At 36.4% G+C, this 12,671-nt stretch overlaps 1 protein-coding gene across 2 annotated transcripts in view; it reads left to right on the top strand.

The window, feature by feature from the left end:
• LOC128877866 (zwei Ig domain protein zig-8-like) overlaps positions 1 to 6,702 on the top strand; it is a 458,647-nt gene extending 451,945 nt beyond the window's left edge. For both annotated transcript variants that reach the window (XM_054125478.1, XM_054125477.1), the window contains exon 8: positions 5,871 to 6,702. In XM_054125478.1, coding sequence (XP_053981453.1) covers positions 5,871 to 6,267 — 397 coding nt within the window. In that variant the 3' untranslated portion in view covers positions 6,268 to 6,702. The remainder of the gene's footprint in view (positions 1 to 5,870) is intronic.
• Positions 6,703 to 12,671: the final 5,969 nt, after the last annotated feature.

The following is a 12,671-nucleotide window of genomic DNA, read 5'->3' as shown; positions in this document are numbered from 1 at the left end:
AGGATCTAGTATAATATGCACAGGCGAAAAATTGATCGAAATACAGTAGAATGAATATTATGTGGATAGTTACTACCTTCAATAAATAATTAATATACACCATAAATTATTACTATAGAACTTTATTTGCACTTAATAATTTTAAATGTTTTGAGTGGCATATTCAATTTAACTATGGGAACTATGGGATCGTTTAGAAAGAAAAGTTCAGAAAAATTGTTCAATATAACAAAAACATCTGTGACGAATTATTGCAAAATAAATGAGATAATATTAATTCGGGTACAATGAAGAAATTTTAACATTATCTAATTATCTCTATAGTTTTCTTTTATCAGTACTAATGTGATATTAAAAAATATCATTAATAAAATATGTTTGCCAATGCAACATGAAGATATTGAAACATAAATTATATAATTGATATTAATAGATTCGCAATTTTTGTTAGATATTTATTTCTATTAAGTGCTCACATACTTCTGATCATCTATCTGTATATCTATCTATATATCTATCTGTATAAGGCTACGACAGGTTGTTCACGATCGGGAAACTCGAAAGGGAGAGGTTTAATATACCGTGTGTCTCCTCTGTGCTCGAAATGTAAATTTATTCTCATTCCAGGCGGTGGCACGTGGCGGGAAATATTGTTCATCGTTTCGGAAGCATTACGTATCGTTAAAGGTGGACGTCTATTTTTCAGAGCGACTCGAATCTCTGCGCACCGTATGACAGGGACAAAGCAAGATTGATGGAAATGGAGTCCTTTCAGCGAACTTACGTCCCGCGCAGATGACGTTATATCGCGTAGTTATTACGATCAGTCAGGTCGCTTCTTGCGCCATAAACATCGACGAAAACAAAATTGATGCGAGTAAACCACTTTTTTTTCAAGAAGACCACTATCTATAATCGTGGTTCTCGGTTATTCAGATTACGCTAAAAATCTTCAGAGTTTAAATTTTAGAAATTTGTGAGATAAACGTTGGGTGTAGAAATAAATTCTGTGCCTTTACACTGGATTCTTTATAACTTCGGTTTAAATAGATATATTTATCTGTCGTTTAGGTATGTTGAAGTATCAGATATCGTGGGAATGAAGCACACAGACTGCTTCCATAATTATTTTTTTTAATTATGTATGCTTTTTTGAATGTGTGACTGAGGAAAGATTAAAAATAATAATGGTGAATTTATTTTAAAAGGGCATAGAATTAATTTCTACATTAAATATATGTTAAATCAATTTCTTCATATTATTATATATTTTTCATTGCTACTTAAAGTGTTGAATTATTTTATATTAAATTTATATTTAAATTATTAAAATATTGAATTAGATATATTTTTCATTGCTATTTAAAGTATTGAATTATTTTATATTAAATTTATATTTAAATTATCAAAGTATTGAATTCATAATATTTAATGCTATTAATAATAATAACCATAACACGGTTTGCGTCTAAGGTAGAAATATTAAACTGTATCCACACGTGAGCAATAGAATGCAAGGTATGAATTGCTTGCTGGAAAATTGTGCGTGGAGCAAACCATAGAATGCACGACACTCTCTTACTGTTATTTCTACAATACAAATACGTACGATAAAAATTGTTGTAAATTAAATTGCAAGTCAATTTCCCATACAGAATTTTTTGGTCAGCCAATGCAACAAAAACATTCCTATTTTAGAAAACAGAATTAGGCAATAATTACTTTGCGAGTACCCAATCTTTTAATTATTCGATGACTTACAATTGTTAGATCGATCATTAAACATAAATTACTCTACTAATTTGCAATCATACACCAATTGTAAAGCTTTCTAGCAAGGTCTGATCATTCAGCTAATTTAGAAGAATAAAAAAATAATCTTCGAAGCCTAAAAAGACGGACTTTGCACCTTGTGAAACCGACTTTCATATTTCGATAGTCCAAACGCAATTTCCATAAACAATATATGATACTTCCATTGGATACGTCGCGTTGATTACTCGACGAATATTGAATTTGAACACGATCCTCGTCTCCCATGAAAGGAGCTTATAAAGATGTTCCTCCTACTCACATAAATATCGCATCGATCAGTATTAAGTTCCTCCGACCACGCACAGTAAAATATAACAAGCGCTGGTATAAATCAACTTTCTGTGCGAGTGTTGCGCTAACAACGACTTGTTCTCGTAAAATACGAAACGGTTAACTGGAAAGAGTAGGCCAAGCGCGAGTGTTCCTTGCATATGATGAAATCAGTCGAGTTAATATCTTCGTTACGAAATCAAAAAATGATTTATGAATGGGGCCGTTGTTCTTCGAAAACATCCAGCGATGGTTTCTAGGATCTTTTCTACGTAAGAGTCGTGCCACGGGAATAGATCATGGAGTGGTCCGTTCTCTAGCGTTGGGCATAGTGATGGGATCGAGTCGAAAAAATTCGTGAATGGTTTCATGAAATTTGCTTTCTTACTTTATTAAAGATTTTATTGGTAGTTAAAATTGAAAGGTATAAAACCACTCAAATCGAATTAAAATATCTCAAATATAATATACAGTCTTAAATAAAAACAATTGCAACACATACTAAAATAATAAAAATTCAAAAATCATTAATCTGATGTGTAGTAAACTGATCAGAAATTTTGTTATTCCATACAGAAATTGAAATAATTTAGAGGTAAACATGTAGTACTCCAGAGTTCCATTTGAACAAGTGTCCACCACAAAATTTAAACCACACATCATTATTTTTGTTCGAGCATTACTCGAAGCCGTCGCTAATGGCGTTTACCAACAGCTTTTTGACCTAACTGCGTCGCAGGCCTATAAAACGACGACTTATATCTTTATTACCCCATCTCGGTAACCCCCTGCTACGCAGTGACTCACGTTCGGCAGTCCATGTGGATATTTCGGCAATTTATATAGAAACTGAGGGAAGCCTGGTAGCTGGGAGTCTCACTGGGTCTACACAATTGAGTGGTTCGCTCGCGATCGCTCTAATAGCTTTATTTATAGCTATTACGATAGACTATAGAACGTCTCGCGTACCCTCCCACCATCTTTCTTGCGGTTAATTATGGCAGGGGGTGAAACGATACGGTAATAGTAGTTAGAACGCGAGCAGAATTTATGAAAACAGAAATATTTTGCTCTGTAGATCGTGTAATGATCGAGAACTTTAACTCATTCGTTGTTAGACAAATTTAGGATGTTTTGCTGTGGGTGTCAAGATTTAATACAGGTGTATAATCTAGGTTATTTAACTCCCTTGCTTTATTTGGAGTAACATAGGCTATGTTATTTTAAGATAAATGATATTACATCCTCATAAGACTATGTTTAGCGCTGAGCGCTCCCTAACTTCAGCTCCGAACCGCTAGGTGGCTGCTCGCGGTTCGTGCTTACCCGAAAGAGAACTCGCAAAGTTTGCATGATATACAAGTTCTATCTTTGTCTATTTTCGTCTCAGAGTAGACTTCGAAGTGTTGTACAGTCCGAAGTTCGATAGTAAAAAGTGATATAAAATTCGTTGTTTTAACAGGAAAATGTACGATCTACTTTTGCAATATTTTCAAGGGGTTAAATTCTTCGAGATGACTTTGGTAGTACACGTAAGTATCAACAAGACTTTAACTGATTTAATTTAAATCGTAACGGGGAAAATGATTAGTAATTGTCGGAAAACATATTCGCGTAAAGAGATGAAGAGGGATGTTGACTGTTAAAATGAATGGTAATACTGAATTTCTGGTTTATTGGATAATAAAGTACGGCTTATGTTCATGAATGATTAATGAACTATTATTTGCTTATTATTATCAGCTGATGTAAAATGCAACAGCTTATTTTAAATACCCCTTGCATTGCGTGCATTATTTATTATTTGTTCTATTTTTTAAAATGCACAGTTCTGGGGTAAATTGTATCGATTTTGTTATTTTTGTTTAACTGTACTTTCGTGACCTAAGAGTCAATAATTATTGAAGAAGGTCCACAAGAACAAATACATACAAATAATTTCCTTCATAATTTAGGTAACTAACAGTCGAAATTCTCAAAACACTTTGCACCCCAGAAAACCAATTGCAACAAGAACCAAACGCAAAATTAGCTCATCCATCCAACCAGCACCAGTAAAAAAATCTGCAAGCCGTTCCGTCGAGATACAGGAAGATTCTAACAAAATAAAAACACGTAACACGGCTTTGAAGATTCATTGAAAGAAAACCGCATTTCACCTTCGTCAGGAAAAAGCCACGAAACTGAAGGCCCTCTAATTTCCCATGAATGGGCCAACAGCAACCTTCCCACACCGCCATAACAAATGGCCGGGTACACCTGTAAAAAGTTCTCGTTAAAAGAATTGTAACGAGTTCCCAGGGGGCGAACACCTTACGCGCCTGAGCTCCATTACTTCCCCCGTCGTTTTCGCCCTTCCGAGGAGAACTGGAGGACCGTGTGCCGATAAAAAGCGTGCTCCGAAGCCGGATGGAGAGTCGCGGTGAATAGCTTTCGCTGGACGAAATCGTGGTCATCGTCGTGGACATTAACCCGATTTCGGTGGACTACAATGGCTGGACGGTCGATAGAGAGGGAGAAACAGACGAGAATGAAGACGAAGGGGGCTGGTAATAACGGGGCTCGGTAACTCGGAGGATCCCACTTCGTGAGGATCGAGGCTTGATCGATACGCGGACGCGAGTGTGCGGAATAGCGATGAGATCAAGTTCAACGCGTACTCGTGAATATCAAATCAGTCGAATGAAAACTTCGTTTCGTTCGAGTCACGTACGAAGCAATGCAAAGGGTTGCGATTAATACACCTGCGACGTAACCGTATGTGTGAAGTAAAGGTTGGAATTGAAAGGTGGGAATGGGTGGAAAGTATATTTGGGAGTGGAATTTATTTTTATTGTTGGATGAGTGAGTTGTACGAGATTATAATTTGCCTAGGATTTACTGTAAAGTGATGTTATAGAACTTTATAGGAATACACAACATTTTTTGTTGTTTCTTTTTTGATTTGGTGAGAAAAGAAATTGATTTTTCGACTTACCTGTTCTCGAATGTTCGATGTGTAAATGTCCGTATTTCTAGAAGTCGATCCCGAGACGAAAATAGATGATTTAGTGGGTGAAACGAACTTGTGTGTATTATACAAACTCTGCGAGTTCTCTTTCGGGTAGCCACGAACGCATGTAGCCACCTAGCGGTTGGGAGCGGTAGTTAGAGAGTAGCGAGCAGCTCAGAGCACTCAACATATTCTTACGTATTTTTGTACGGAGGTAACATCATTTTTCTTCAAACAAAATAGCCTAAATTACTCCAAAGAAAGGAAGGAAGCTACTGTTACAATTTGGATAATTTTGAAGAGAAGAATTTCTATTGGTTTAATTATCGAATATTATTTGAATGAAGTAGCACATAGCCTAGTAGCACATAGCCTATATTACTCCAGGGAAAGGAAGAAAGCTACTGTTAAAATTTGGATAATTTCGAAGAGGAGAATTTCTATTGCTTTAATTATCGGATATTATTTGAATGAAGTAGCACATAGCCTATATTACTAGCACATAGCCTGTATTACTCCAAAGAAAGCAAGGAAGCTACTGTTAAAATTTGTACAATTCCGAAGAAGAGAATTTCTATTGCTTTAATTATCGAATATTATTTAAACGATGTAGCTAAGGCATCATTCCCAATACAAAATCAATTCTCCATAAAAACATTTGAATTTCAAGACAGAGATTTTGAATAAAGAAACGTACTTGAAATAATCACATTGTCATGTATACGTAAAATATTTATTCCACTACAATAATAATAATTTCACTAAAACAACATTTCATCTAACTCTGTTCCAGGACGACGATATGCTTGATCCCATCGCTAGCGAGATGTATAACCCCAGGCGCAAAGAAGTACGGAACGCAAGAAGAAATAGAGCAGAGAAAAAAGGGGATGAACGGAAGGATGTTGGATTGGCTCCCATATACGGAGGAATCCCGCGAATTGGGGCTATTGAGTGCGGCACAGCGAACGAATGTTACGTACAGGCGGTTCGCGCACCTTCCTCGAGCACTTGTACCCGAAAGGGTCGTCCAGGAATACCCAACCCTTTATCGTTATTGCACGTCCACCGACAGGAGACGACGGAGGGGCCGACCGCTGAGTTTGCCGCGTGTTTCCTGGCAGTTCGTCATTTTTAGCGGTCGGCCCTCGCTCGACGAGGTATTAAATTATACTTCACATCGTGATTAACGGCTCTAGGATGTATTATTAAACCCGAGGACGCCCCTGCGACGTGGAATCCTTGCTGGACAAGATCGTCCCAACCCCCTTGTAGCCACTTTTCCTTGGATGTTCTTCTCGAAGGGAGCGGGCTATGAAATTGCTCCGAAATAAAGTATTTCAGGTAATTCGTCACGTTTTTATTAATGTTAGTTAGCAGAAAGGGAGATGCTATGAGAAGTACATAATTTTGATGTGAGGGGAGTGGTAAGGAAAATTTTAAAAATAATTTAAATTGTTTGAATTCGCATTTAAATTAACATATTAACATTCGAACATTAACATTTACACATTAAATTCACATTTTAATTAACACGTTTGTTTACATTCATAAGGAGAGGGTATTTGTTCATTTGCCTTGAGTTGGAGTTAATTTAATTAATTTACCTTGTGCCTAGCGGCTCCTTCCGGAGCATAATCATAAGCAAATAAATTTATTGTTATTTTATGCATAAAATTTCAGTCGTGACATAAACAATCCCGTATGAAAGCTTGATGAATTTTCCTGAACAAATACTATGTACAAATAAAATGTAAAAAAATTCAATTAGCAAAATTAATTTGTTTTTTAAATCTTCTCTATCATTTCGGTCACAAAATAATTATTTATTTCATAATACTCCCCCTATATTAATTAACTTCTATAAAAACATTTTTTGTCGACATTCTATGCATCATTAAAATGGCAAAATTTTGTATTAACAATGCCGCGAGAATAACGCCATCGCCACTCGTATCGATAGTACTGCTTAATCCGATTTCCCGATAATTCTACCCAGGCCGTGTCCCATTTATTCCGGATTATCGAAATACCGGCATTTTAAAAAAGCTAACAGAGAATAATCCCGAATCCAGCCACAAAAAATCAGAGAAAATCGTCGACCGTATTTTCATTAATCGAATTAGTATCGCGGCACTCGAATGGACCCAATGAGACGTTCCGTTGCTTTTATTATTTATTACCGGAGCGAAAAGCTCCCGTGATCCTTTGAACGGTACCACGGTCCGGTTCTGTTGCTACGATACCTTTCAGGGGCAGCGGTAATCTCTCCCGAGATCGCATACATATTTATCAATTCGATGAAAAGTCCGGTCCTAACAGTTCTCACGGTTAAATCGAGCAGCGCTCGGCTTGTTAAAAACTGTCCCCCGGGAAATGAGCTGAGGCGTATTTTTCAATTATATCGAACAACGGAGAAGGTTAGCGTATTTATTTTCCAAGTTGCACACGCGCGAGTTGGCGTATTCACGTACTCTAGTGGCTCTGAATTAAAGAGATATCCGAATAATTAGCGACTCGTTACGTTTAAATAGCAATACATACTCGTTAAAAAAAAATAAACAAAGACCCCCGGGGCGATTTCTATAAAGGGAACAGCATCTAGAACCCCGGACGATTTAATTTTAGCAGCCCGTAAAAGTACGAACATACAACGTATTAATACGGGAACTGAATTGGATTCTATTGAAACGTCGCTGTTATTTTAATTGAAGGAAGCTCGAAATATCGCGGCGCGTATGTGGCCGTCTATTAACGTGGAATTAATTTTCAACCGGTACGCCGGTATCGCCCAACAACCCTTCGTTATCGTTATTCGCGAAAAATATTAAAGTTCAACGGAAAGGCGCGCGTTCCAGTGGAAAGTCACTGTTGCGACGACCCATAGAACTTTCAGTAATTTCACCGTGGAAGCCATCCGCGTCTGCCTGCCGCTGACAACTTACATAGAATTCCGTTTGCAGGAAATACGCTCTGTACACACGATTTCAGCGTGTCGCACAATTTACACTTGTCCGAGCTATTGACAAGGGAAATTTTACGTCTCACGACGTTTCCACGTGGAATTCGTGCCCGTAAATGGACTAGACACGTTCGTCAAACCCGTTGAATAAACGTTGTTAAAATACGCCACGATGCTCGGAGTAAAATAATTATTGAACGACGTGGAATCGTACTTGTGCTCAGTCATTTATGAAATGTATTAATGTGGTGAGAATGTATTAACGGGAGGAGAATTAATTGCACATTTTGCAAAAATATGAGTTTTAACGATATTTCAAGCAAGAGAAAATTAATTAGATTTGTTATTAAATTAACATCTCAGGCATTTATTAAACAGTTCGTTTTCGGCCAATGTATTGAGTATTATACTCAGAAGTAAAGTTGATTGCACATTAAAAAAAATATGAGTTTTAACGATATTTCAAGCAAGAGGAAATTAATTGAATTGTTATTAAATTATTCAAATTTGCAATACTTTTACAAACCATTCTAAATTGACAACTACACACATTAAATCACGCATTCATGATAATTACCAAGAAAATACTTTAATCTAAAATAAATAAAGTAGTTTAATGATATCTTTATCAGAAGAATTGTTAAGAAATATTCTTGTGTCTGGGTGGCCTTGAGCGACCATTCGATTTGACTCCGACTCTGGAAGAACGGGGAATTAGAAGATTCATAGCGAGCCGCGCCCGTTTCGGAGATGAATACAAGTTAGAGGTTGTTTCGAAGGTCCGCAAGAACGCGGGAGTTATTCCATCTAGCTACGCGAAACAGACGAGGCAAGTTTTGATCGCGCACCAGGCAATTATACGCGGAAACGTGTACACGTATATTTGGTACCCGTACGGGGGTATACGCTAATTGCATTGTTTCCCCCGGCCAACGTGGCTACGACGAGTAATTTATAACTTAGGAAGAGGTCGTAAAGGGAATCGTTACTAATGACATCGTAAAACCGATACAGGCGTCGTGCGTTAAACGCGCGTTCCACCGTTTGAAATATGAACGAACGACTTCCGTTTCAGATAAAACAGTGAGCCTTCCGGTGGGCCTGTGGAAAACCACCGTTTCAATTATTGTCAATTCCCACGGTGGCTTGAATCTCTAGGAAAATTGCACGCACTGATTTTCAGCTGAATCTCTGACCATGAGTATATTGTACCTATTGTTATTATATTTTCTACATGCCCAAATTTTAGGAACGCCCTGTAGAATTTGTTTGAAGGATCTCAGTTTGAAGATTTGTTGGAAAATTGCTTGGACTGATTTTCAGCTGAATCTCTGACCACAATTTTGTTGTACTTATTATTAATATATTTTCTCCATGCCCAGATTTTAGGAATGCCCTGTAGATTTTTGTATTTTGAATTTCAAAGGACCTTTTGCTATACCCAATAATTCTAAAAATAGCATGATCTAAAATTATGGAGAACAATTTCATCCCTTAAACTTGAATTACTATTGTCAATAAAAAATAAAAACTTTGCACCAATGTCCTCTTTTTCAAATATTTAAAATTCCTTTTCTGTAATAAACGAACCAAATAAAATAATACATATTAAACATACCGTCCAATCGGTCCTCTACTACAAATACCACTAATTTCGAAGCAAAAAATGTGTAAACAAGTACAAACGATCCTACATCATTAAATGAACTGTTAAACGTTTAAATAAAATTTAAACGAATTAATGAAATTAAATATGGCCAGGCTTTGCATGCCTGTTACAAGGGACTAAGAGTATTTGCTCGCTATTCATTTATACAACGTTTAAACGCGGATAAATATTTCTTTCAGCGAATTTACGAGAGCGTGTATATATATATATATATTTACGTGGCTACATTTCTGTTCGAAACGCCCAATTGATGGAACGTTCGAGTTGCACAGTGAAAAGTAGACACAGAAAAGGTTTCCGGTGTTGCGGGATAAGTTTTACCGCAGAGTTCCGCGCGAAACCACGGAAACAGAATTACGTGATGGACAGAGAGACGCAAGAATCGATGAATGGGTGAACTGCCAATGCGGTTTAACGACAAGTAATGGATATACCTCTTATGAGACTGGCGCGGAAGTGAAGGATATCATTGAATTTAGAATACGTAGAATAATAATTGAAACTTTTTAAGTATTTACTATCCCGTTGAAATACTACGGGATAATAAATATTTGTTTTGGAGCATTCAAGTATTTATTATCACTACATGCTTTCTTCGTTATTAAATATATTAATTATTTTGGATTGCAATATTTGTATCTATCAAGAACACGTTTATAAATTGACTTTAGTGCATGGTATTATTTTTAAAATTTTATTTAATCGCGCCACTAATCGGCGCCATCTACGGCAAAACGCTCAAGCTTGTAGCGAAATAGCTGAGAATCGCAAACAATAGATGGCAGCATACTATATTTAGCTTTGAAACAAACCAAATTCATTTTCTGACAAACTTGAGTCTCATTCCAATAGATGGTGCCACGTCCCTGTTGGATCAATATCTTTTCTTTCTAACGAAAATAAGTTCTAATTCACTTCTAATTTATAAACCACGAATTAAATAGACATATTATTTAGTCAAACTGTATGCAGATGATAACAAATAGAATATAGAAGTACTACTTACCAGTGATCTACTTACCAGTGATGGTAAGTAGAGCAGTATGTACCGTCGCCATTTAGAATCACCGGGTAAACACTATTTGGCTGCAAGCTTGAGCGTTTCGCCGTAGATGTCGCTGATTAAAGGCGCGATTAAATACAAATTTAAAAATAATGCACAGAAGCAAATTAAGGAATTAGAACTAATAGAAAAGGATATTTCCACAGGAAATTTCACGCGTTCTATGCTTGGCTTTGAAAATACTTGCACATACGTAGAAATTGTCAAATTACAATATACATTCGGTTTTGTTGTCGCCTTGAAAGCAAATTGAATTAAATAATAGGAATAGAAATATTTATTTCGCTAAATAAAATAACGTTTTACCTATTTATGTTTCAGGATGTCGTTATGTTTGATCCCATCCACTGAACGTGCCCATTGTTCCTTATCATAGTTGTTCATTTTCTGCATCTTTGACAGTGGTAACTCAAAGTCGATGTCTGCATCAGCATTATCTTCAGCTGCAGCGGTTTAAGTTGCCCAGCATCCCAGTTTCCATGGTATAGCATTAGCAACGGGTAAGGCAGGACGCATTCAAGAGGTCCTGAAGGATCCGAGCAGTTGGTCACTTATACGAAGAAGGTAATCTCGAATCTACAGAAGGTCATGTGCAATTTAAAATAACAAATTGTTCTACACATGCTTTTAAGTGTATAGATTTTTTCTAAGGATATGTAGGTTAGTACTAGTAGTAAGTACTAGTAAAATAATTATTATAACAGTGCATATATTTTAATAACTTTAATCAATTTAAGTTTGAACTGCAGAAATAAATATTTTACATTGAACAAATCAAAATTAAAGTGTGTAATCGAATAAACCTTGCGATTAAGTCTGTCTCCTTTGGTTTATTAATTTCCTATTATTCACTAATATTCATTAGTATATTAATTTCCACTGTTGTTAAATTTATAGAGGAGGACGTAGTACATAGTTAGAAATTATGTCGTGATTACAATTTAATCTACAAATCCAGCGAGTGTAACCAATAATTGAATATGCTCAACAAATGTTTACAAAATGAACGCAGCATTGAATTTAAGTCAGCGAATATAACGCAAACGTTATATGCAATGTTTAATTTCCACGTTTGTTAAATTTGCAGAGGAAGACACGGTAGTTGTAATTTATGTTACGATCGCTTTTTTTAATCTAAAAAATTCGCAAGTGTAATCAGTAATCAAATTTATTAGTTTCTATTGTCTTGGGGAGCGAAATTCTTTTCCGATTTTATGGCGTGGAAAGACGATATAATAAGGAGAGAGCCGCCTCGAGCGAAGCTGCGAGTAACGAGGGAATAAGAATGGCTAGGCAGTCGAGGGAGGTTTTAGGGATGGTTCGGGGGAGGGGGTGGTTCAGGGTGTAAGATTTACTGGACTCGCTAGTAGCCGCTAACTTTGCAGGGAGTGCCTGCTCAAAAACATTAAAGCGATATAATGCGAACGCGAAAAATTTATTTCAACTTAAATCGTTACCGACTCTTTCATTTATGGTAGAGAAAAATTATTCGAGGCACCAGCAACGTTCATTTCGTCGTGTGATAACTAAATTGCTCTAGCATGCGTTGAGTTCAAATAAACAATTCAGATAACCGGTACAAGGTTCATTATTTAAAATAATAAATTTCTTTAATACACAAAAATCTAATTTTTAATATAGGTAGGGTAATGTGTTTTTTTTATTCGACAAAAAATTCTCCGACTTGTGCATTTCTTTTTTTCACCGGCGACTCAGCTGAAATCGATTCGTAGTTTTGAAAAGAAACTGTTGACTCAGGAGTATACGGATTGCAATAAAAATAAATATTCGGAGCGTATGTGTCCTAGGTGGGGTGGTAAAGTATGAGAAAGGAGATAGAAACTTGGTAGGTGGTGGTGGCTACGACGTCGTTCCCCACGTGTATGCTCCATAACGATAT

Source organism: Hylaeus volcanicus, chromosome 6, assembly GCF_026283585.1.
Source record: "Hylaeus volcanicus isolate JK05 chromosome 6, UHH_iyHylVolc1.0_haploid, whole genome shotgun sequence".
NCBI lineage: Eukaryota > Metazoa > Arthropoda > Insecta > Hymenoptera > Colletidae > Hylaeus > Hylaeus volcanicus.
The sequence above is the reverse complement of the archived record's forward strand: the minus strand, read 5'-3'. Positions and strand labels throughout refer to the sequence as shown.